Here is a 26,817-nt window from a genome sequence, read left to right as displayed (position 1 = left end):
TTTTCCCCCTCTTTCCCCCTCCCCCTGGCTCAGCTTCTCTCTATTTTCCATCCATGTGTGGAATAAATTGTCTTGTGCATCACCAATACAAATGCAGGCTGGCAACTGTGGGTGCTCTGCTAAGCAGCTGGGCTGAATTTGAATCTCTCCTGGATGGCCACCCAAGCGCACAACTTCTAGGGAACACTGGTCTTCTGCTGTGGTCAACAAGCAACAGAAACTTGAGCAGCAACAGAACAGCACCAGCATGCTTCAGATGCTGAGAATTGTATAGAAAAAACCCAGGATGCACCCCCAATGATTTGTTCTAGCAAAAAGCAGCTTTCAAAATTGACAGCAAAATATCACTCCCTCCAAAGTCAAAGTGATACTTGCTTGACCTTTATGCCCACTTCAGCCAGCCAACAGCCACAACACAGTGAACATCCCTATCGCTACAGTTGATGGATGCTTTCCAGAGGTATTTCACTGGGAAACAGGGAGCTTAAACTGGAAGCTAGTTAAAGGTGTTTATATTCAGTGCCTAAGATTAGAATGTTCTTCTTAGCTTCCCTCCTAACACAGGTGGTGGTAAATACACGCAAGCAAGGAGCTCTACCAAAAGCGAGTAGGTACAGCTTCCTGAGAAGAGCACCCATGGAGCCATTATTAAACATATGTTTAGGATTTATTACTTTGCCTATACTCAGAACAAGTTATTTTTGCCCTTATTGTATACCTGGAGAACTATCAGTACAGGACCCAGTACTTTCAGAATAGGTTAACTTTACTGTCTGTTTACCAACAGTTAGCCCCAGACCTAAGGCAGAGAGCAGGATTGCTACAATTCCTTGTGAAAGCAGTGAGTGGCAGAAGACCCACTAAGGGCAGATGAGAGCTGATTTTATACTTCCTGGGAGTTATGCTTGAGAAACCCCACTAAGCAACAGCAGGGATGAGATATGTCTAAGGTTGCCTAACACAGAGCTGCTATGTTGCATTAAGCTAGTCTGGTTTACCAAACATCAGAAATTGTACAGCTCCCACAGACAAGCTGCAACTGCCTGGTTAAACCTGCCTGTGGAACTCGAATCAGGTTCTATGGCAGTGAGACCAGATTGACAGCTACAGCAGCCCCCATCTGTGCATTCCACCCTAGTAGAGGAAGGGAGTTGGCTACTGGATAGATCTGAGGGTTTTATTTTGGAATTTTTTTTTTAATTCTGAACCAATATTTTTAAAGTATTTCTTTTAAAGTGGATGTGAGCATCATGTGCAAGGTTTAACCAGTTCATTTAGCTGTTCTGTGGCTTTTCCCTCTTACATTAAAGGCTTAAATTTCCTGGCCTAGACATTGCATTTTAATTTATTCATGCAGCCCTTCAATGGAGGTACAAAGCACTGAGAATAAAGTTTAACTGTAGGTCCCAGCAAGGTACAGGTAAGATTCAGCAGCCCACTACTCCTCCTGTGAGACATAGCCATGCTGGAAGGAGGGGGGTTGTCCTGAGGGGCTCAGGAGGGGTATACATTTTCAAGCAGAGCATGGAGGCAAAGTCCTCTCTCTAGGTGGAAAGACAAGGGAGAGGGAATGTTAGAAAAAGGGCCAAAAGTGTCTGAACAAGAGATAGTTTGTCTCCCTAGCTCTGTTTTAAAAATAGGAAGACAGACAGGAGACGTGATCCTGCTTTCAGAATTTCTTCTAGACATAAGAGGGCAAAGTTCTCATTTATTTATCTTAAATATGAGCCCTTGTCTTAAAGGCTATGGTCTCTCCCCACAGCGATTAAAATAAACCAAAATATTAACTAAGTGGCAGTTTATCTAGTTACACACAAAAAGCATTTTATTCCCCTTCATGCCTTCTGTGCTCAGGGATTACCAAAATTAGGATTAACTACAATGGGACTGGAATATTTATTTTTAAAGGAGTAGACTATTAGCTTACAGTGAAAAATTAGGGTAGTTTAGTTTTTAATGGTGCTGTTTACATCTTTTGAGAAGGTGGATTTGAAAATGAAAAACAATGTACAAGATGCTAATAAAGTAGAGAAGTTGCAATAGTTTGAATTGTAGTCATTTCCAGCATTTAATCCCCAAATGCCTGTAGCCTAGTATAATAGTAACAGTTGTTACTATTTGACATACAAAACCCCACCTTTTCTTGGTACACTAGATTCATTGCAATTTCAGCTTTATCCAGAACATGTAAAAATGTGAGTTGCATGCAATAGTTTCTAAAGCAGATTAGTCTATTGTAGGCGTCTATTTGCTTAAAATAAAGGAGACAAGGTGTTTTTTTTAGGTGTTGCTTAGCTACATTTAGAACTCAAGCAATACAAATTTTCTAATGCTCACTTCACTATACAGTTATAAATTTAAACATTAAAACCTGAGAATGATAATGTATAGGGATAATCTTTAATATTAAGAAAATCAGTTGAACCACCCAAGACACACAGCAAGATCATGAATAGTTAAATTTAATTTAATTCTTTTAAAGTGACAGTGCCCCCCTCCCTCTAAAAAAAGTATGGATTTGGGTCTACTAAAATATGGAAGGCCAAATTCACCCACCATCTAGGTGTCCAGTGTCTTAAAATCCTATAATTATTCTAATTGATAGGAACTCAAAAGCATTTCAAAAAGAGCTTTGCATGAAAAAGTATGGTCCCAACATGGGCCAGATCTTAATTCAGTCATACTATATAATTGAAACTTTTGGCAAGACAAAGAAAGCTGAAAACTGTTCCAGTGTTCTGAGAGCTGCATTATCACTTAACATTTTAGCAAGGAAACACTTATGTTGCTGAACTAGGGACTCTTGGTAGGCCATCTCCCACTTTTCAGGATAACTACTAACAAGAATAAAGGTAGCGGCTTACTGTAATGGCTACCTATGACTAAGTGCTATATGTTCTAGACATTTCAAGTAGATATACAGCATAGTTACAAGGTGAATTCAGTGCTAATCAGAAACATATCTAGCTATTTTACAAAACAGAAGTTGTTCTCACCTCAATTATGAATGTAGAAGTAGTGACAGTGTAAACTGCACATCCTTATTTCACATGTTTATTAAACATCGGAACTTTCTTAAAAGATATCAAGACATGGCAATCATTGGAGTATGTGATCTCTATCTATACCAAACGGTTTAAATTCTGACTCAATGTTTTGCTATGTAAGCAATTAACTTAGCAATACGGTACTGTGGTTAAATACATTACTACCTATGTTGGCATCAGACTTTAGTTCACATTTATAATACAAAGCTACTCACCCCAAAGTTTCAAACACTTTAACTATGTACAGTAATAAATACAGAAGTTTAGGTTAACAGGTATAGTCTAGAGAAACAGTACAATGGTTGGTTTAACTAAAAGTTAAAAATACATGTTTTACAAATAGCTTGCTCAGTTTTAAAAAAAATCTTTACACCAGTAGATTATTATATCATTTGGCTTAGCCCAAGTGTTTGTACTTCAGTATCAGACTTCAAACACTAAATGACTACTGGGGTTTTTGATGTTCAAGGGTAAACCGTTTCCTCTGAATTTCAATTCAAATAGAGCTGCACAAGGTGTAAGTCAAGGTAGAATTTGGTTCACTTAAATTTTTTAAATTGGGTTTGAAACTGCTTTTCTTCTAAGTCTACTTTGGAGAAAAAAATTAAATTAGAAGTTCAGAAAACTGAAGCCATTAAGTTTGTGAGTAGTTCACCATCCTTCGCTAGGATGAGACATGCCTAGCAGTATGTTATCAAAAATTATGCACGGTCCTTTATGGCAAGTTTGTTGCAGCTGAATAAAAATCACAATACTTGTGTGTCATGGAAAGAGACTTTGAAAAGGAAATACTTTTCTCTAATTTCATTGAAGGCAGGGCTCAATATCTGCCAGAATGGGAACTTTCTATTTGTTGATAATTTTTTCAAGCAGGTCTGAGGGGGAAAAAAAAAGTCCAAAGTTCATGTATTCCAGAAGCTGCTAAAAATTCAAGCAGTCTGAACGGTCACTTTGGTTTAAGGAGTGTTGGTAGGTAGTCACTACCTTGGTTTAGTTACATGACACAACAGCTAGGATCTTCATTTTGCTGGAGACTCTATAAAGAGAAATTAAACAGGTTAAGCCTGATGAACTACTGGGTATAAACAGTATAGCACCCCTGCTGTAAATAAGATTGAGAGAGAATGCATGAGAGTACATAATTAGGGGTTTAGTTATTTAGAACCATAGAGCTGGAAGAGACCTCAGGAGGTTATCAAGCCCAGACCCCTGTCCAAGGTAGGACCAATTCCAACTAAATCAACCCAGCCAGGGCTTTGTCAAGCAGAGACTTAAAAACCTCTAGGGATGGAGATTCCACCACCTCCCTAGGTAACCCATTCCAGTATTTACCTTCTAACTAATTCCCATGTGTTTATTCTTTCTAGAGAAGAACTATTTTGAAGGTTAAGCTTTCCTTATTGCAGAAATAAATTTAAGTCATAACATAGGAGATGGTTTCTGGATTGCAAACTGCTCAAAGCAATCATGTCAATTTAATTCAAAGCTTGTCTTACATGCATGCAGCATCATGCTTTAAGATTAACTAAGGTGGCATAGGGCAGAAACAATAGGAAAAAGTTGAACGAGAGAGATGACCTCATTAAACAGCACACGTTCTTTTCATGTACACCATGCAGCAACACAAGACTTCTTACAAATCTCTTAATTACCCTTCTTGCTTCCCCCTCCCACTCCTGCCGCTTATAATACAATGGGGCCTTACCACTCTCACAGTATGAAGTCTTGCAAGTTAAGTCGGTTTTATTAAGAGGTAGCAAAATAGATTGAGTATAAAACTTTTAATGCAGACAACAGTGCATTAGGATTGTTTTAGGCTGCTTACAAAGGTGTGTGGGCATTTTAAAAGAGTCTTTAATACATGCAATACAGGTTGATCCTCTCTAGTCTGTCACTCTCTGGTCCAGCACAATTTTAGTTAGCTGGATGTCCACTTATGGGCATGGCCAAGTTTCCCGCAGTCCAATAAAGTCTATTTACAATCACCAGTCCTGGCACTCAGTGTTCTGTGCTGCTATTTACCCCTGATTTATCCCTAAATGTCTTTCAAGAGCCTAGTAAGCACTGGAAGTGTTGGTAATGCCACTGGACAGTACCGACCCCCTGTGGTTTGGCAAATTCTCTGGTTCGGCAGCAGTCAGGTCCCAAAGGTACTGAACTAGAGAGTTTCAACTTGTATTTGGATTTCATCTTTGTTTAAGAGCTTAAGCAATGCCATCTTGGCCACAGTGCTTATCTTTTCTCTAGATTATACAGCTTCTCCTCGAGTTATGAACGAATTACGGACCAAACACTTGGCCGTAAATCGAAATGTTTGTAACTCAGACCACATTGAGTTACACTGTGACCGCGCTGTTCGTAAGTGCGGGTCATGTTCGTAGCTCAGAGATCGCCTTTACGACCGCTCAATGGGAGTTTTGGTCAAATGTGAACGGCTGTAAATCGACCAGTCGCAACTCGGGGACCAGCTGTATATATAAAAAATTTTCTGCAGGATGATAGAGTGACATCATCATATCACCAGTGTTGCCTCATGCCCAGCTTCAAGCAGCTCCTCTGGCCCTTACATTGCTCCCCCCAAAGGGGCCAGGGGGGAAGAGAAGGGAGTCATCTTAGGTTGCCACCACCACAGTTGGGGGAGCCCCAAGATTACCTGTGCACTGCTGCTTCTTACCCCTCCCCTGGCTGGGGAAACAGCAGTGCAGGGACGCACTTCAGGGAGGCTTTTCTTGCTGCTGTTCCCCCTAGCTGGGGGAGGGGTAAGGGAAGTGGCAGCGCATGGGGAGCCTCAAGGCTTCTCCCCCCCCCCCCCCCACCATAGGAAGCTGGTGCTAGTGCTTCAGCCTCATGGGGTGGGCAAAGCTGGAGTGCCAGCGTGAGCTCTCATGCTCCAGCTCAGCCCCTCCCTCCGCTGCAGCAGAGGGTACTGGGTATGCGGGGTCTCAGCAGGGTGGTGACGGGGGGGGGGGTGGAGGAGCCCCCCCCTCCAAGCTGAGAACCCACAAGCCTGGAGCACTAGTGCAGGCTCTCAGCATGGCCCCATCCCCCTCACTCACTGCTCTGAGACCCTGCACTCCCTGCCCCCTCACATCTTCCACCAAGACGTCACACCCCCAGTGCGCTCCTGCCCCTACCCACTGGCCAGACTCTCGGCCCCCAGCCTGCTCCTGCACCATTCCCCCTGGCCAGACACCCTGCCCTCAGGGAGAGGGGGGTAGGCAAGCATAGTGAGCAGGGGGCACAACCTCCTAATACATCAAACACTAAACAATTTATTGATGAGCCACAGCCAATGTGCTAGATTCAAACAGACTGCAGCAGACAGATTAGTTTTCCTTCCTCAGCTTGAAGAAGGGCTAATGAAAGCAAAGTGTTGCATATTGGATGCTCAAATAATGGGAGCTAGAATTTCACACAGAGCTGGATTGAAAAAGAAATGGAGATATTTTCCCAGAAAGTTTCTATTTTGTTCAAATTTATGAAGTTTGCCAACCCAGCAGCAGATAAGTGAATCGTGGGATTGTGGATGGACGTGAAGTTGCTAGTTCACAGAGCAATAACAGATGAACAACGTTGAGTCCTTGTATCGGATTTTGCTGATCCTGTTACGAGTAACTTGGGATATAGGGTGTCATTTTAATTTTTTGACTAAGCATTAGTTTAATTATTTTAGACTGTTTCAATTTAGAGAGATTGACAGTTCTTCATAATGTCTAATACGAAGTGTAAGTAGCATTTTCCAAATAGCTTAGGAGTGTAGACTTGCACTTGTATTTGCATTCCTCTAAGGAATGGCAAAGGTGTGTTAATCCACAGTTTTTATTCAGGAGCTCACCTACATGACATCACAAGCCACTCAAAGATTAACAGATTAATTAACAGGATTGATTAAAGACGATCAACTTTACCAAGACAAGACAGTTTTATTAGATGACCAATGATTCCGTATCCATCTGCTCTTAAAAACAATCCACTCACCCAAGACACTAGTAGAGAGAAACATTATCTTCGGACTAGCTGGTGGTCAGTTTGTGCAGATGCACAGATCGTTATCTACATCAATGGTTCTGAACTGGAGGATGAGACACACACAATGAGCCCTCCTACCCATGCAGGGGTCTTGTAATGCACTTGTAATTGAGGTTTGGCCCAGCTGTCTCTCCATGACAGAGGGGAGTCTGGGTCAGGTTTCAGTAAACAGTAGTTGTGGCCAGCTGAATGGAGTCTCAATGCCCCCTCGCACTCTGGCACTGAAATGGAGAAATATTGCCCTGAAATCTTTGTGGGTATTAGTGAGCTTAAAAAGGTTGCCTGGTCTACTCAGTTAGGACAGGAGGATCAAAGCTGAGTTATTTGAAAGTAGATTCTACATTAGTTTGTTAGGGGACTTCCAAGTTAAGGAAAGCTCACAATTAATGTGCCTCTTCTCAACATGTTGTAAATCAGAAGTTCTCAACATTTGAGAGTTCTGAACCTGGGTTGTGCACTGCAATGTTGTCACCAGCTAGCATCAGGAAGAAGTTATCCTGCCAAAAGCCTAGCATTGTAGTTAGCTTGGAGCATGATATTTTCCCCTTTAAAGCACCTAATTGTATACTGAACAGAGGGACAACTGATTCATTTAATCTCAACTCCTGTATCCTTGCTTCAAGTCATACGCATGGAACTGGTTTTGTACAGCCAATGGTTTTACAGATGAAAGACTTCTGCAGCCAGGTCTCATGGGTGTCTACAGTCGGCTCCATACTAGAGCCATGTACTGGATGGTGCAACTCAAACCAGTTTTATTCTAATCTCAATCTCATCTAGGTATCCCTCCTAACACAGCTAGTATGAAAGCAGCACTTGGAGTCTAACCTCCTGGAGTCAGCACTTCCACAGTCACAACACCAAAAGGGCTGCCAACAGAACAGCAAGGCCCTTGGGTAAGGTGAAGGACCAGCTCTGGGCCCCTGGAATGAGCAGAAGGGACAGGGCTGGGGGCTAGCCTCCTGCAGCCAGCCCTTTAGCACTGCCTGGCCTGTGCTACCCAGGGCTCCAGTTGTTATTTAAAGGACCTGGGGCTCTGGCTGCTGCTGGGTACCCTGGGCGCTTTTTGAAAAGTTTCCAGGACTGAGGGCAGTTGTCCCTTTTGCTCCCTACCCTCATCAGCAGAGCTGCTGATAAGCTATTTGGAGGTATTCACAGCTGTGAGCAAGAGATGCAATAAAGAAAGTCTTGGCACCAAAATGTTTGGTTAGAATTCACTTAAGAGATTAATTTGGGCAACCAATGCAAAAGAAATAAAATACACCAATTAATCTTTATCACTCTGCGTTAGTTTGTAATCCACAACTTTAGCCCCATTTGGAGGGTGTCTTCGTGGGAGACTATGATCCTTCAAGTAGCCAAGAGACAGTACTTAAGTTGAAGCCATAACATGCTTCAGCTATAAAAGTGGGTTTACTCTAATAGCATCACTTGTATCTGTTCTCCAATCCCAGCTGGAAAGCAGAATAAGGGGAAGAGATGCTAGCGGGAGGTGAGGATTAAGCTAGACGGATATAGGCAGTGGGTAAGTTTCAAACACATCTATTAAATAATGGCCTTAGGCACCCAAGGCACTTACAAAAGGGTTATCCAGGGGGTTTTGATACATTTTAGTGGGGGGAAAAAAAGTTATATAATCCAGATTTGAAGCTTCTAATATGAAACAATAGCAAGGACACACTGAGATCAGATATGCCAAATGAAGGCAGTCACTCCCCAGTCCCTTTTCTGCTCTGTTTCCACAATCATGCAAGCAACAAAAGATTTAACTGGTTACAGTACACAAGATGTCTAGCTGCAATAAGGTAGATGTACAATGATGACAAAACACACACCAATATTCTAGTCTTGACTCTTCATGACCAGGAACTAATTCACAAGCTGACTGTAGTATGAGACCGTGATTGGTTATCTACTGGTTCAGTGTATTTTTCACTGGTCAGAGTCTTAAATAGAATGCTAGTGTCTATCACAACATTGTACTCCCAGATCAGATGTAAAGCATGGATGTCAGCACACATGCAAAGTCATGCAGACTACACAGAGACGAGATTTCAGCACTATGAGGAAGCAAACAATGCTGCAAGAAAACAAGTACAATGTGTACTCGGAAACAGGGACAACGCTCACTCCAGTCTCACCTATTTTGTGATGCTCACTGGAAACAATCATGACACCAAACAACATTTCTTTTTTCTTCTTTTGGTCTAACATATCAGGGAGAAAAATGGCAAGAATTGTAGGCTATCGATAATATTTTGGGAGCATGTTTTAAGTACTGTTTACTACAAAAGAGAAGCAACTTATTCCTAGTATGTTCTAAATTCAGAAAGATTCTTACCCGACGACGCAACTCCGTTTCACTCCCCGTTATTTCTTCTTCGTCACACTCATCTTCCCGTTCACCACCACTTTCTTCTCTGGGTACACGTATGATTTTCCGCTCAGCAGTCTCCTACAATAAGTTGCCACCCCCCCCAAAATAAGCATAAGTTTGTTCTTAAGCAAGTTGGAGACTGGAAGAGGTGCAACAGGTTATTACTTCACTTACCTCTCCATCAGCATTTATAAGTGTAACACTAATGTTATCCCCAGTTCCCCAAGACTTCTGAGATTTCCAAACTAGATCACTAGGACTTTGGTTTACACCAGCATCAGCACCCCAGATCTCGAGAGAGAGAGAGAGAGAGACATTTAACTCATGAGCTTTAAAGTCACTTTAAACAGTTAGATCAGTATTTAAACATTGAAAGCCAAATTCAGTAAGTGTGTCTAACTCCCATGTAGTATTCTATCTAAAAGTGTGTCTAGTGTAGACTCAGGCCTGTTGAGCATCTAAGTGGTAAACTAGTGCAGATTCCATTAATTGCCTTGAAGTTGGCAGAACACCTCTGCCCACTAGGGTGGCAGCATGGAAGAAGTGCAGCAGGAAAAGCTGCTAATGGGAGACTCTACCCTCTGAGCTGTGGTCTACCCTAAGACCTTATTTCAAAATATGCTCCTCCCAGTTCAGATTTTAAAGTAGTGTGTCCACACTACCAAACCCACTATTTCAAAACAACAGACTTCAGGATTCGAACTCTGTGCTCCTGGTTTTCATCAAGAGTAATGTTAACCATATATATAGTAGCCCAATGTCTGACTAACGCTGAAATGCTGGCTGCTCCCTCTGGGCAGCGCTGTTGCCTGAGTCACATCCTTCACCTCATGCCGTGGCTCTCAGCTGACTTCTGCGCTGCTCAGCCCAGCCGCTATGGGGGAACAAGTGGCGCAAGCAGCTGTTTGGGCACCGTGGTCCCCATGCAGCACACCTGCTGCATGGGAAGCACAGGGCCCAAATGGCCGCTTGTGCCTCCGCGGCAGCCTGGCTGAGCAGCACAGAAGTCAGCCAAGCGCCATGGCGGGAGGCGAAGAGGAGCAGGGCGGTGACATACATGGCCAGGGGGCAGGGCCTGGACGAGCGTGCATCTCCCATGGAAACAGAGGAGAGCAGAGAGAGAGGGAGAGGCAGGAGGTGGAAGGCGAAGAGAAAGGGAAAGAGAGGCAAAGAAAGGCAGAAGGCGGAGGAGAGCTGAGAGAGAGGGGGAGTCAGGAGGAGGAGGAGAGAGAGAGAGAGAGACGGAGCGAGAGACTGGAGGCTCAGGAGAGAAGACCGATGTGGAGAAGAGACCTGAAAATCCCGTCTTATGACGGCCTAATTGGCTAGTTCCAAAATAGTTGTTTAGAAATAACTATAGTGTTAACTCTCTAGTACTCCTATTGCGAACTATTTACTCCCACTGTTCCCTGGGGCTCCAAGTCCAAGGTAGCGTATACACATTCATGGAGCCTGCCTCTAATTTCAAGGCTTCTCTGTAGTGTGAACCCACTAGTTCAAATTCTTTACATTGGGAGTTCTTAAGCTGAATTTAATAATTTCGAAGTAGTTTCCTAGTGTGGACGTGGCCTGAATGGAGAGTTCTTATTTCTGGCAAACCATTCCTCCCTCCCCATCCCTCCATTGAGACATCAAACTTTTGGGGTCCTTAAGCTAGAGCTAGAAAATATGTTCCATGCTTAGTAGTGCCTTGTCTATGCTAGTCTAACTGCATAGTTTTTTCGTTGGACAACTAGATCTGTTCGGAGCAGGATTTAGAAGCTGCAGAGCTTAAACCTGGATTACACTTGCTTAGAATAGACCCAACAAACATTGAGCCTACCAAGGTGATGGCAGCATGGGTTTAACATTGCTACCACTAGAGCAGCTGAACCACTAGCACTAAATTGTTTTTGGCAAAAAAAGCCCAGCCACCCATGTAACAGAGCAATGCTCAGGTTCAAATTCACTATCTAGCCAGTGGCCTACATTGCTTCAACTGCCCTTGAGCAAGGGGCTAGGGAGAAGACTTGAAAAGCCTCCTTTCCAGGCCATAGAGCAATTCGACAACTGCTACTCTGGTCTGAGAGCAATCACAGCCCTTGCTCTTAGTTGTGTGGGAAGGTTACAGGAAGAATTGTACAGGTTATAAGGCAAGTTACATGCCACTTCTGTTCTCCTAGTCCATTTCCAGCTTGTAAATGAAGAAACAAACTCTTAGGCTCAGAATATGCCCCGCTTCAACAAATGCAAGTGAGGTTATTCCTCCAGGGTTGGGAATCGGGCCTCAACTATTAAAAATAATACTAAGTCACTTCATTCCTAATGTTACACTTAAGGTTTCACCAATCTGGTCATGGGTCAGCCTTGCTAAATTGTTTCCCAGCATAGGCACCAAGTATAGTTTTCTTATCATGAGGATAATAAAATGACTGTTAAAGTCAAATAGAATTACTTGCTTGGCAAGGCAGAGTTAAGATACTTACTGTGACTACTTGGCCTCCCTGAAGGACAAACCGAGCAGGGAATCTGTATATTATTTCAGACAAACTTCCAAGTCTTCGTCTTAGTACGCATCCGTTTAGAGACTGATCCTACAATTGGAAAGGGAAGATACCATTGCCAGCTTGAAACTAGAGGAGCATCCTACAGGGGTTACACCATTATGCTATCACCATTTGTAAGTATAGGTTTCTTGACATTTCCTACACTCTGGTTTTTAAAAGGTACTGTTCCTTTCAAGATGGAGGTCATTTGTGAAAGTATACATTTAGTTTAGCACTATGCTAGCACCGAAGAGTCTGGTAGCAGTGGTTGATCCCATAAGAGCTCCAGAAAATTGCTTGCAACGATGATCGGTGACTGAGTCGTAAATAACTTAAAGACTAACAAAATATGTAGAAGGTGCTACTAGACTATTTGTTGTTGAAGTTTTTCCTGTTACAGACTAACTTCGCTACCCTTCTGAAGCTTTTAAGTAGTAAGTATTAGACTTTAAGCAAGTCAGATTGGGTTATCTTCTCCCATGACAAATGACCATGCACTGTAGGATGCCACAACTATTAGGCTTCTTTATACCATTTCAGTCAGTGTTCTCAGCTAGGGTTAGGCCAACTGATTTGTGAGGTTTTATAATGCCCAATTTTTAATTCTCAACCTTATGCATAGAAGAACTCCCTTTCTGAGTTAGAAACAGAACTATGATCTGACTCTTCACACTTATGCATTCCCTTGCCCTGGGAATCATGACTCTCATTTAAGAGCCCATCCTCTGAATCATTGTACATTTCAGTTTCAAGTTACTCATGAGTTCAGAAGACAGGTCTTAACAGTCCCAATCAATAAGGCAAAGAGATTCCAACCCACTCTGAATAGTTCTAAAGTTCTCTACCTAGGGTCAGAGCTCAGACTAAGATGCTTGGTCTGGAAATCTAACCTCTATCCAATCCTGGAGTTGTGGTTTGGGGTTAACAAAATGAGACCTATCATTCCTCATATACTGAAGTCAAGCAAGCCTGTTACGAGTTTACACATTTGGACTGCTGAACTTTTCTATACTTCAGATGCCATCTTAAGAACTAAGCATCAAGTTATAACCCCTCTCAAAGTAAAAGCTACCTTTGTCTGACTGTTAGGCTAGGTCTACATTGCAGAGTTTGTGCGCAAAAAACTCAGAGCGTCCACACTACAAGCACATTTTTGCGCAAGAAAAGGTCCAGTAGATCATCAGAAGACAGGGCTTTTTTCACAAAAGTTATTCCTCTTTCAGCAAGGAATAAGCCTTTTTGCACAAGGGCTCTTGCATAAAAAGGCATGTGTGGACAGAAAAAGCACAGGAGCTCTCCAGCTGTGTCTCGGCTCAGCGCGGCAGCCATGTAAATTTAAATGAAGCGGCAATTTAAATCGCAGCTTCATTTTACTATGTCTGGTAGCCTAATCTACATGCCTCTGCCAACAGAGGCATGTAGTCTAGACGTACCCTAAGTGTCTTGGGCTCTGCAATTTTGGGATAATACCATCAAGCCACTTATTTGCAGAATCATCCCTTCAAATCTATAAGTATTACCCCTCTTTAAGATACATGTTTTTGTACATGATTTCCCGTCCACCCCACCCTAAAGCAGATAGGAAGTCTGTCCAGAGAAGGAAGACAACTGGCATTATTGTACCTTAGGAGCCAAGATCTCATGGGGGGGGGGGGGGGGAAGAGGGGGAGGAAAGAACATTGTGCCAAGACCTACAGCTCCTTTGCAAACAGATATTATCGAGTTTGTTGGGAGTCTTGTGCCCATGTTTTCCACAGGCAGAGCAGCCGTACAAGTACTGCCCATTCCACCTGACTTCTCTAGAGTGAGTATGATAGAGTCAGAAGTTGAGAGAGTTTCCTGGCCTGTCTGACCAGTGCCATCACCTAGGTATTCTGCTCTGAACCATTCCCTCACAACCCAACTCATTCCTAGCACAAGTGAAGCAGGGATTGTTTATAGCAGCCTCTCGTTCTGGTTCAGCAAGTCAAGTTTAGAATGTATGAGTGACTTAGAACTGTGAATGTTGCCAAAGGCTGGACAAGTAGTCATTCTAAAGTTAACCACTAACTGCCCAAGATTGGGAGAATTTGTTTTGGACCACTGAGGCCTAATTTGGTAGGGCATTTTGCATATTCTTAATATGCCAGTTGAACACAGGGATACCACTCATGACTGGCTTGTGCTAGTCTTCCAGCACAGCGTGTATAGAACCCTCCTACAACACCACGCAATTAGACATTTGTAGACTGTTGGACAGCTTTTACGCAGTCTAGGGCTATGGAGTAAGAACACTGCCACAGCAAAAAACTGGATGCTATAAGGGATCTAAACAGCTATTGTTATTATCCAGCACACTAGGCACCTTATGTAGCTAATCAGAAGTGCTTTTGTCCTTAATTAAGCTGGACTGATCTGTCTGTGCATGCAGAAAAACCTACAACTTTAGAGAAGTCACAGGACAGTTTGTGGGAAACACAGTCAATGAAAGGTGTACATTTCTTGAATATACCCGTCTCCATATTCAACTAAACTGGTTCTTGAGGATCAAGAGGGAACAACCAGGAGGGTAGTTAAAAGCAAAGTGCTGAATCTGCTAGGTCTTATGATGCTGGGGTCAAGAGCACTGCTTAGTTTACTGAGCCTATATTGGTTTCATGTGGGGGAGGGGGGGAGGCCGAGTTTCTGTAATGGCTGATAGCCTGTCTGACAGCAGGGAAGGAAGGAGTACCTCATCCAAGTTGTTTTTAAGCTTGACAAATTTCCCTTCTGTGTCAATTTCTTCTATGGACACATTTCCTGAGCAAGACACATGCTGAACAGTCTTGAAGCTGACACTGTGCTCTCCCTTTTGGGATTCTTTCAGTTTTCTCTTTTTTCCATGCAGGAAGCGACGCCCGTGGCTGGTTGTTGCCTGGATTGCAACACTTTGGGAAGATGGACTAGATGGCAGTTTTAGTCTAAAGAGAGCCAAGTGGTCATATTAGATAAGTAAGTTATGAAGGAGGACATCATCATTTCTCCTCCCTTTCCCCAACTCTCACACTATGCCCAGACCTAGCGTAGCTTCCCCTCTGCCCATGCCTGCTTAGTGGAGTCTGGAATGTGGTATTATCTTTCGGCAAGGAGTCGCCCAGTGAACAGTTTGGAAAGCTTAGCATTCCAAGTTTTGAATGAACAAAAAAAAATTCAGAACAAGCTATGAAACTCACCACCATCCCTCAGTTATTGCATTTTCTCTTCTCCTTATGGGCTCTTCAAGACTTAAGATCTCTAAGCAAGCTATGGTAAGTGGTTACACAGTGAAGGGACTGGAAGGCTAACATTACTATTTAAGGTTTATAGAAAAGTTTGAATCCCTTAGCTGCCATTTTGTCACTTTATAATGTTATTATTGACATTTGATTAAAAGTTGTGTATCTTTAATGCATTTTAATCATTTAGAAGAGATTGCATAGACTGAAGTACAAAGGCCTTCTTCATTATTATATACCAAGGCCATAGTGTGAGTGGTTACCAGTTGGCTACTGGAAGATGATTAACTGCATATGTTTCTCCCTCCCATTCAGCACCTAGACTTATACCATGATGTTAGAAGAAAGTCTTCCTGTATAGCACTAGATTGCATCCTACCTCTGTTCTTCTCCTTCCAGCATCTTTCTGTAGGCATTTATTTCCAGATCTAGAGCTAGTTTCACATCTAATAGATGCTCATATTCTTCCAACTGTGCTTGCATCTGCCGCCGAGTTTGTGCCATTTCTTTATCTTTTTCAGCCATATGTCTTCGATGCAGGTCACGGTCATAATCCAGGGTCTCCTGTAACTCTCTTAGTCTGTTCTCGAGTGCAGAATTCTTAGATTTAATCAAGAGGTCTAGTTATCAGTGAGCACTTTCAATAAGAGATGGCAAGAACTCAGAGCAATTGGAGGGAAGGGAAAGCAGATAATGTGTAGAATATGCTAGTATCGTTAAGGAAAAAACCCCAACAATCTCATTCAAGTATGAAGCGCTACCTGGTTTTGATAATGGTTAAGCTGGGATGTCAGACTGTCAACTCTCATCTTTGTTTCCATCAGCTCCTCCCGAGCAGCATTGGCAAAGTCACTATTTTTGGCAGCAGAAAGCTGGGCATTCTCGATCTATGAAGAAAAAGTTGTTAGGAATATCTGATTAGGATTTTGGTGACCTTTTGTTTTAGTAAAAAGCATCAAGTGATTTACAGATACATATTTAGCCAGGTATAAAGATGTAGAGTACCTGAACACAGTTTTATATAAAAACATTTTCAAGTTGCTTTCAGTGGATATTGACTTGCCAAGACAAATTCAACATCACATAACCCGAATTCAGCTCTCCCACACTGCCTAAAACTAGTGAATTGTTCCCACTACACAGACTTATAGAAAAGTTAAAGAAATGAAGCCATTAGAGAAGAAACTCAAGTTCACTAGTTGTACCATGGCTAATGGGATAGGAAGTTGCATTGGGACAGTATAGGATACTACTACAGATATGCCCCTTTGAGTGTCAGCCTCCAAATGTTTAAATACCAGTACTGATACCAGAGCTGTGTGAACAAAGGGGGCGTAGCCATGTTTAACAGTGTATTCAGGAATCAAAGTAGTCAGGTCAAGCAAAATGTTTGGGGTGCTGTTCCTTTAAGAGAAGGGAAAAGCTGGAGAAAAATGCAGTAATAGTTGCAGGACCCCGGGGGGGGGGGGGGGGGGGGGAGGGAGAAGAGAACAAAACAAAAAAAACAGGCAAAGGAGTTAATACAAACATGGTAAAGCTAAAGTAAGAGAGAGTTGAAGACAAGAAAAACAGGAAGAAAGTGACAAAACAGATCAAGGTATTGACCCAAAAGTACAAGCACATGTTTCTCCACAACTAGAACAAAGGATTTTAATATTAGAAGTGTCTTCATTAATACATTTTTGGGACGAGATTCCAATCTCTGGTATTTCAGTGACATAAGTTATTGTAACTGAACTCATTTCTGGAATGTGGGGAGAGAGGGTGACACCATTAGTATCAAGGTACTTTTAACCTGGTAGGAAGGCTGCAATTACATCAGCTACCAAAACCAGTGGATTACATTAAATGTCTTTATAACGTGTACATTAAGTTTAACCGGTTAACTGATTAAGTGCGAACCCATAGGCAGGAGGCTGCTCCAGCCCCGCTGCCATGACCCCTGGCCTCAGGGGGCTGCTGGCCTGCCCTGTTAGGGGTCTGGCAGGGCTGGAGCAGCCCTCTGATTGTGGTAGGCCACAGGCAAGGGGCTGCTCCCAGGTTTGGTTAACTGGTTACTGCAAGCACCACCCATGGTTAATTGTTCACATTCCCAATTTTAGAGGAATAGTCAGTCTTGTTGCATCTGGTCCACAGTTTCAAATTTTTACTAGTATATTTCCTAGGAACAAAGATCATATTGGAAATATAATAACTGAGCAGAAATTAATCTACCACATTAACTTTGGTAGAAAGTTTAGATATTTGTAATAAGCACTTTAGAGCCAAGATTGAAATTTGTTGATGGTATGAATTATAACTTTAAACATTCCTAAGTACTCCCGTTATGGAAGATAGTACATATTTATGCATCTCAACCAATTTTACTGGCCACAGTTAAGTCACAGCAGATAAGCTGAACTAGCAGATCTTAGAGAGACTATACAAAGATTCAATTATTAGGATAGGGGCTCCTACTACAGAACAAGCCATCAGTTTCATAAGACTACTACTTAAAGCAGATGGACCAAACTCCATGTTAAATACGTAAGTCTGCTTGTTTAAAGGAAGTGTCAAATGCTTCTGTCATATGAAGATGCAAAAACCATGACAGCTAGTCCATTGTATTTGCTACTTTTGAAGAACTTACTTTGGCACTGAATGTGCGCTCCAAGCCATCTTTGTATTCTTGAATTTGGTCTTCATGCTCCTTTCTGAGTCCTTGCAAAACATCTGAAAGTTTGCTCTCAAATTCCCTCTGACGGCCAGATTCTATTTCTGCTATCCTGCTCTCATGGAATCTTTTGGTTTCCTTGAGCTCCTAGGAGGAGGAGGAGGAGGAGTAAGTATATTGCTTAAAGATCAAGTGAAATACCACCATTTCATTTAAAGCAGTTACATAATCCCAATTAACAGTCAACCCATGTAGCAAGTCAGTCACTCAGTTTAAAAGCAGATGTTTGTGATCAAGTACTTGGTCATCTGTTTCTGAATCACAAGAGATTGACACACAAAAAGGCCCATTAAGTCATCAAGTTCATCTGACCATGCTGGGTTATTTTCTCCCCATAGTAAATTATTGCTTTCCATTCTTGTAAAGATCTCCAAGCTATGGGCTTCTCATTAGGTGAAAGCCTTTTCCTGCCTGTCAAAAAGTGCGTTGACAGCATAATCTTAGTTACCCATCTAGCTAGAAAAGATCAGAGGGTTTTTTTTTTTAAATGAAGGGTCTTAATTTGAAATTGAGAGATTTTAGCACTTAAACATTTTTGAAAATTTCGTCCTAAGAAGCTCCATTCTGAATCTGAAGCGAGACTAAACATAGTTAATTCTGTAGTATACAGAACCTGATTATATAGAAAAAAAGATACAAAAGGAAATAGGGAACATACATTCTTGTTTCTGTGAAGCTATGAAGATAATGGCTTTGTTTTTTACATTAGACATACAAGCAATATTAGGACTGTAGTTATTTTAGCAGGTGTAAGCTGAATGAGAAAGCTAAAATTGTAAAGGTTTCCAGGATTTTGCAGAAAGCCTAAAGTAAACAAACTTCATACTCCAGCAGGACACGGATTAAAAAAAATAAGCATACACCTCTCCCACATGTATTAGGAGAACTACCTAAACCTTCTCAGTCTGATTTACACTGGCATGATAAAATAACTCTGCCGATTCTGAGGAGAAAGGACAGAGACATGCTCAAACATATTAGGAGACATTGATGATACCTGAATGTGTGTACATCCCTGGAGTTTACCCACCGAGGTGGCTTTTGTTGGCTGGCAGAGGGTCATAAGATTCAGCTAGTTACCTTTTTAGGAATCAAATGCATTTTCATATAGCCCCTGGATAACCTTACAAAAATCAATGGCAATTGGCATCCAGGAAATCCTTGCTAAAATTAACTTGGACATACATCTTCATGCAGGCGTTTCTGGAATGTCATTTGTTCTTGCAGAGTTTTCATTTGGTTTTCCAGGTCCACTCTCTTCAACATTTCACTATGGAGATGCTTTTTGGTATCTTCCAATGCCAACTTAAGCTAGGAAAGGAAAAAAATTGCGTGGTAGGTCAGAGTGTGAGAAAAGTGAGTTTTACGTTAATAGCAAAAGTTACAGTACTAGGGATGTAAGTGACTAGTCAACTACCGAATAAGTATAGGCTTATCGGGTAGTCAAGTAGACTAGTCTCTCCCCCCTCCTCCTTGCCTCTCCCCCGCCCCGACTTGCTGCCTCTGAAAGCAGTCTCCATGGGAGAGGAAGGTGGCAGGTGAGGCAGTGGTGCAGCAGAAAATGGCCCCATGCGGTTCTTGTTACATTTCAAAGGTGGAAGCAGCGCAGCAGGAACCTGGAGTGAGTGGGGACTCAAGAAATCCCCACTCACCCCGGGTTCCCTGCTGCGCCACCTCTGCCTTTTAAATGTAGTAAGCGCTGTGGGCAGTTCTTACTACATTTAAAAGGCAGAGGTGCAGCTGGGATAGCAAGTGCCCTGCTCCACCCCTTATCAACCAATTGATTAGTCAATGGAAATTTCATTGACTACTTGGTTAGCTGATTAATCGAAATTTAACATCCCTATACAGTACATTAGGTTTCAGTTATTCCTACAGCCAACAGCTTTAAGGAAAGAAATCTGATTTAGATCACTATACATCAACAGGATTCAGAATATCTGTGGTGCTCTTCACACAGAAGACACTCCCAATTTTGCCCTGAAAAGCTTAATGGAACAGGGCAACTTTCTACTTCAGAAGAGATCAGATCTCTAGCATGAACAAGGCTATTGAACAGTCACATATACAGAAGCCTCATTAATCACTGACCAGCTAGAGTTGTAGAACTATTGTTTCCTAACCCTACCCCAGACAAGCAACACAGTAGTTATTTGCCCCAGTAACACTAAGTGATCCAAGCCTCTTAATTTAAGACAACTATGAAAATTCAAAGGCCTGAAACCAAATAGATTGTTTGCATTTATTGTAATTAAGTCTCTTACCTAAAGTTCAGCTACATTCTGCAAGTAGAAGTCTTACACTGGGCCACCACGTCTACATTTCATGGTAGTATTTTAAATCATTCTAGTGAAAGACACTTAATCTCATATCCAGGGCTGGTGACAGACTTTACTGTGCGCTGGAAAAAGCAGCCAGCCCCCAGTGCTGCCCAGGCTCTGGTGGTGATTTTAAGGACCCGGGGCCCTTGCTGCCTCTGCTGCGACAGTAGCAGCCTGGAGCCCTGTGCCCTTTTAGATCACTGGTCCCCATGGCAACTGCCGCCTACTCTGTTGATGGCCCTGCTCATATCTAACAAACCCCAAACTGCAGTATAGTAGTCATCTCCTCCAACCCCTGAAGAACTCAAAATTGAACTAATAGAATCCTAAATCTGAAATGTACATTTCAGGCAATCTTTACAGGAAGAGGGACATGTAACAAAACAAAAACATGCTTTAAATCAAATGGATCAAAGGTTTCCCTTAAAGTTTGGGTAAAGCACTCAGATCCTTCGATCTAGGTAAACAGGAAGACATGAATTTTCCCTCCCAAATATCTGCCATTTCAGGGTATGTAACACAGGCTTGACACTAGCATGTAACCAGAAAGTTTGGTCTTGTCCATATAGAGGAGTCTGAAGAGTGTCATTCATTTTTATCAAGTCAAACTAGATACCCACAGAGGCCATTCTAGCATGTGTGTTATGAAGCAGAATTACAAGACTTGTAATGTGGTTCTGAATGTGTTTTGATCCATGTGCTTTCATCAAAATTCCACAAGTCCTTCTCTCCCAATCCTTACCTATTAAGTAATAGAGACTTCATGAATGTTTAAACCTTTACAGACTTTTTGGGGAAAAATAATATCAAAACAGCAACAGAACCAAAGGACTCCAGTGAGGGAAGTCATTGTGACTGAACTTCAGTATCGACATCCATGAAACAACGTAGATTCTATGCAATCTTACAGTGACTATTTGATCCTTTAACTCTTGAAGGTCACCCTCCAAACTTCTTTTTCCACTCAAAGCTGTTGCTAAGTCAGCTTCCTTGGAGTTCAGCTGAGCATCAAGGTCTCTTACACGAGCCTGTGCCAGGTTCAAGTCAGCTTCTTTTTTAGTGTTCCTGAAAGTGAAAGTTTTAAATTCATAAAAATGTATAGCAGGTGAAGAGAAAAACTTGCCATTTCTTTTCTATTTAGAAAAAAGAAAAAAGAGTAATATAGGAGTATAATTCACCATCCTTCATCACCACAAGAGTAAACTAGACCAAAAAACCCCCAACCCCCCCATCCCACCAAACATTAACAGCTATATTATTCCATTAGATGCTAGACTTACCAGCTCATTCTGTACATGATCTTCCAGTCCCATTTGATACCCTCCCACCCATCTAGTAGTAGTCACAGATTTCCATATCTCCCTTTGAGTGTTTTCTGAACAGATATCAGCCAGAAATTCTTTCAGTAGTCATTATGAGGAAGGTGAGAAAGCTAGTCTTTCAAGTTGCTAGAAAAGCAATCTTTAAAGTTTGGCATTGGCTAACCAGAGAGGGCAAAATCCTTGAGTCCCATGACAAGGTTCTTTTCTCACCAATGAGTGGGCATTGCCCCTTTGACCTTCAAGTGGGACCCTCAAAATCTTTTCTTTCACACCTTCCCCTGGGCTAGGTGGCTTACATCTCTGGCTAGCACATGTCTGTTAAGTTTCAAGTCAAATTTACAGTGCTAGGACAGCAGGGGAATCTCAGTTAGCTTAGCAGTTCAGTTTCCTCAGCTGTGTTGCACCAGCACATGCTTTGCTTTACTTTACTTGGCTCTGGCAGTCTGATAGGATTAACCGGACACTAACATTACGGATATGTTGCCTCAAACTTTAGCCAGACCCCTGGTAAAACAGCACTAGGTGTCCAGGAAACGTTTCTGGAACTATCTGCTAACCCAAAAGCCAGCAACCTGTAATGGAACTTTCTGTGAGAGGGAGAAATTTTGGCCCCACCTTCCTGGCTCTGCTGAGGTTAGGGTACAACTGTACAGATAATCCCTTGAGCATGCTCACTGGCAAATAAGCTAAGGCACAGGCCTCCGGGAGCATGGGGATCAACATAGTGCAGTTACATGGAGGGGGAGGGAAAACATGAGTCAGGAGAAGGGCCCTGGATGACCAGAAGACCTCTGCCTCAGGACTAGATGGGCTGCCAGGCTCATCCACTTTATTCCGAGGGAAACTTGACCTGGCATCCAGGAAGGGATTCTGGTAAGGTGATTGTGTGGGGATGGGGGAAGAAATCAGGACACAATGGGCAGCTTGGTGAAAGCCAGGAAAATACGTATTAGAAGGTATGGCATGCCCACTTTTCCCAAACAATAGCCATTTCTGCTTTTGACCAAGCACGAAGGAAGACTCACACAGAACACAGAACTCATTCAGAGGCACTATAATGTTTCTGGCCTCAAACAGCTACAGATAAGGATGTGACATAATGGTTAATTGACTAATCGAGTAGCTGATGGAATTTCCATCAACTAGTTGATGTACATTTCAAAGGAAGAATGCAGAACTCCACATGCAGCCTGCGGCCAGCAGGCAGTCCCGCTGACTCTGGGCTGCACGCAGCATGCAAACTTTGAAATGTACAAAAGTCCCCAGTGGTGGCTCTTGTGCATTTCAAAGTGGCAGCGCAGCATGGAGTCCAGGGTCAACAGGGGACCGCTGACCCCTTTGAATGCCACCTGATAGAGGCAGCAAGAGGGAGGGGGAAATCAACTAACCGACTAGACCATAAAGCAAATGCTTATCGGATAGCCAGTCGACTAGTTGTTAACATCCCTACTACTGACATGGATCTGACACTAGAAAGTGATGTTCCTGATTATCACACAGTCCTCTGCTCAAGTTTGAGTATACAAGGAACATATCCCTTATTTTATTGTGTTGAGATAACAATCTGTGAGTGAGTGATTTGTAATTAATACACCAGTTTTCCCAGTTGGTCACTGAATTTGTCCTCTCTCCCATCCCACAGTACAGTTTAGTTGTGCATTATTGCTCTTAATACAAAAGAGAGATGACAATCATTGGTTCCCCAGATAACAGCTACTACATAAATCAGATGCTTGTAACTAGACAAACAGTAAATAAGTAAGAGGACAGATGTTGTACGTCATCTGTCCTCAGTGTGGAATTTGTGTTTTGTGGATTTGAGACCATTTCCCTTTCTGGACCTATGCTATCTCCACCTATCTAAAAGTCTATATAATCCCCTTTAAAACCAAATTAAACATTACTCATTAACACATTTGTTAAATGTGTTTATGCTAACTTTTAGACCAGCATAAGCCATTTCGTAATTAGTCAACCACTAAGCCAGTCCCACTAATACTACAGTGCAGAATTATTTTTATTCTTCCTATTGTCCTCAAACCAACGAATTGCTCATGTTGACTAGAAGAGCTTAAATCAGTATTGTCAGAGCCTCTTAAAGTTAAAAACATAGGTAAGTGCAATATTCTTCAGATCTGAGAACATCCAAAAACCATTGATTAGCTTTTGAAGCCACATTTTACAACACATTTGAGGCGGAACCATGATTTCAGAATGATTTCTCTGAAAACAGTGGTGGGCAACGTGCAATCTGCCCATTGGGGTTGCATTTGCAGGTCATGCACCTCCTCTCTCCTGCCTTCCCCCATGTCTTGCGCACACTGGGGCCCTGCACTTATTTACTCCTCCCTCCCAGAACACCATGAGTCAGGTGATTCGTGGCATTCAAGTTCTGAGAAGAGAAAGGAGAAGAAAAGGTATGGGATGAGCTTGGGAGAGGATGTGGGGGATGAGGGATTCTCTTGTAAAGTAAGTTTAAACTTTAAAAATTCTTTGAAGTTGATGACAGTTCATTAATAGATGAATGATCAAATACATTAATACAGGACATGCTGGATATTTCAGAACAAGTAGAAATGGTTTAATCTTATCCTTAAGGTCTGGGCCCATGTGCAGGAATTTTTTTGGGGGGAGGAGGGTGAGCTGTGGGAGGAGCTGATGGCTGCCCCACCCCTGCAGCTCAGCCCCCGCCCCTAGCCTCACTCCTGAGGGAGGGGGTAGGGAAATCAGACCCAGCCTTCCCCCAGCTGACTGTAGCATGAGGGGTGGGGGAGAAGGGAGACTGTGGCAATGAGCCACTCCAGCCTCATGCTTACTTGGAGGACCATGGGAGGGGGCGCTTGCACCCTTCACAGGACTATGGTTAGTGCACATGACCAATTTCAATCTTGTGACCCACTGAAACAAAGGATAGCCATTCATAAAGCCTACTTGCTAGCCTTGGCTGCCTATCACTGCTCTAAAACCAGCTAGACCAAGAACCTTTCTTTGCCCTCCTGTTCTGAACCTTCTGCAAATGTGATGAGATGATGAGTGAGCTGGCATGACTATGGCTTTGGCAGTTGAGCCATAAACAGTGTAAAGCTTCAAAGGTCCTTAATCACCTCACCCCCCCAATCTGCTCTTGCAGGGGTTGGAAGGTTTTTGTTGGCAAAAGCGTGAGCAGTGTTTACACTCTTGGACATTTAGTTACAAGACTTGTCAACACAGCCATGTCCCTAAAAGCTGTGTAGGGTAGACATCCTGCAACTAGCCAGTCAGTCTTGTCACATATCCTGCACCTAGCTTTTTTAGTTACCACTATTCATTATAGTATGCACTTCCATCTCCCTTCCTTATGCTTTAAGAGTTATACAAAACACACTTTAGTAAAACAAGTTGAACAAGTAATAGTTATTGCTTCCAGGAAGAGAGTGTGGGATACTGTTCACCCCATAAGAGTTCTAAACTATTTAAAGCATATAGCAAATTCATGACATCCAAGAAGATAAGGGCGTTTCAAGTCTGGGATAACTGCAGTTAGCCAGCACAGAAACAAGTATCTCTAAATATTGCATCTAGTACATCTTTTGCTGTATGTACAGCATACGTAAAGCACTTTAATTTTACAGCCTCCTAAAAATGGTAGTTATTTCTAAAGACTAGCTGCTCAAGAAAGGCCAAAAAAAACCACACACCACATCAATTCACAGGATTACAAATCAGCCAAGTCTACGTTCTATAAACAAAGCCTGTGGAGTTAAACACTAGAAGTAGTTGAAAATTTTAATAACTGGCACCAACCCTCTTCTTGCTCTGCAGTCACAAAATGAGAGATGTTTTTAGGAAGCTTAAACTTCTGAACCAAAACCAAGTATGCAAGACAAGCCCAAGAGTTTTAAGCAGCTGGAAGTAGGAAAGTAAAGCAAGTATTTGCTCCAGCCCTGGAACACCAGAAACTTCATTCCAAGAGAGGGCAAGAATCTATTGGTACAGGTTTGAAATAGGAACACTGCACAGACCTGCTAGTAATACAGGTAGGAATCAAGTATCAGAGGGGTAGCTATGTTAGTCTGGATCTGCAGAAGCGACCAGGAGTCCTGTGGCACCTTATAGACTAACAGATTGCCCACAAAAGCTTATGCGCCAATAAGAGACCCACTTCGTCAGATGCATGTCAGGTAGGAATGTTAGTGATACTTGGGGTAGGATTCTTAACCTAACAAGCAGCTGTGGACAGGAGTCAGTTTTGGAGGGCATCCACCCCCTCCTCTCACCCCATGGGCCCCATAAGGCCCAGCTCCTTCATAACCTGGTTGAGGCCTGTCATTTGTTGACAGGTGCACAAATCCCTGTGTTTCTGTATTAGTCCTAGGACGTGCACTAGATTTGTTTATCCCTGGTGCTAAGCACCTGCCCCAGGCCCACTTTGAGGTACTCGCAGGAGCTGGGAAGGGCCACTGAGCTCCCAGAGGGGAGGCAGGACGCCTGCCGCGGAAGAGGGCCAAGGAGACATAAGCGGGGGGGGGGGGGGGGGGAGCGGTATTAGTAGCCGCTGGAGCCAAAGGATACTCCCCCTGCCATGTGACAGGCCTTGAAAACAGCTTCTCGCCGCCCGGCTGGCGCAGAGGGAAGGGAGGGGCCACCGACCTGGCGTGCAGCTGCCGGTGCTCCTCGCTGAGCTTGCCCAGCTCCACCTGCAGCGTGGCCCGCTCGATAGCGATGCCGTCCAGCGCCTTACGAGCATCGGCCAGCTCGGTCTCATAGCGGAGCCGCAAGTTGCCCAGCTCCCGGCTGCTCCCTTCCTCCTGCTCCGCCAGCCGCAGCTGCAGCGCGGATTTATCGGCCTCCAGGGCCCGCACCCGGTCGATGTAGGCGGCCAGGCGGTCATTGAGCTGCTGCAGCTCCTCCTTCTCCTGCAGCCGGCTGAGCCGGGTCGGGCTGAGCGGGGACAGGGCGGCCGAGCGGCGCAGAGCTCGCCCGCTGCCTGCGGGAGTGGAGGACACCGCCGCGGCCATGGCAGCGTCCCTGCGGGCACGATCCTCGGGGCCACCTCAGGCTGGGGAGGCACCTTCAGGCCCCTGCTACACGCAAGGCAGGAAGGCAACGCCCCTTTGCAGGTCACCTCCAAACCCAGCCCCCGCACAACCAAGCCGGCGCCTCAAGGAGCCATGGTCTCCCAGCGCCCGCCCGCTGCCTTTTCCTGTCCCCGCTGAGAGGCACAGTCGAGCTCCCGCTGCTCCAGCCAGAGTATATAGCCTGCAGCTGGCG

At 43.3% G+C, this 26,817-nt stretch overlaps 1 protein-coding gene across 4 annotated transcripts; it reads right to left on the bottom strand.

Moving 5' to 3' along the window:
- Positions 1–1,407: 1,407 nt before the first annotated feature.
- On the bottom strand, positions 1,408–26,817 carry LOC102448632 (lamin-B3-like). 4 transcript variants are annotated; one of them, XM_014581649.3, is made up of 12 exons: positions 26,197–26,817; positions 21,154–21,310; positions 19,110–19,235; positions 17,841–18,011; positions 15,973–16,098; positions 15,591–15,811; positions 14,689–14,917; positions 11,919–12,026; positions 9,628–9,744; positions 9,418–9,531; positions 9,218–9,283; positions 3,041–4,083 (listed from the first exon to the last, which is right to left on the bottom strand). In XM_014581649.3, exons 1-11 carry the CDS (start codon positions 26,562–26,564, stop codon positions 9,245–9,247), a joined length of 1,776 nt encoding a protein of 591 aa, XP_014437135.1. In that variant the 5' UTR covers positions 26,565–26,817; the 3' UTR covers positions 3,041–4,083; positions 9,218–9,244. The 4 variants fall into 4 exon arrangements, with proteins under 4 accessions (XP_075753246.1, XP_075753247.1, XP_014437135.1 ...); XM_075897131.1 differs by lacking the exons at positions 3,041–4,083; positions 9,218–9,283 and adding an exon at positions 1,408–1,544; XM_006139250.4 differs by lacking the exon at positions 9,218–9,283.

This window comes from Pelodiscus sinensis, chromosome 14 (genome assembly GCF_049634645.1).
Source record: "Pelodiscus sinensis isolate JC-2024 chromosome 14, ASM4963464v1, whole genome shotgun sequence".
Taxonomy (NCBI): domain Eukaryota; kingdom Metazoa; phylum Chordata; order Testudines; family Trionychidae; genus Pelodiscus; species Pelodiscus sinensis.
Note: the sequence above shows the minus strand (reverse complement) of the source record. Positions and strands in the feature narration are given on the sequence as shown.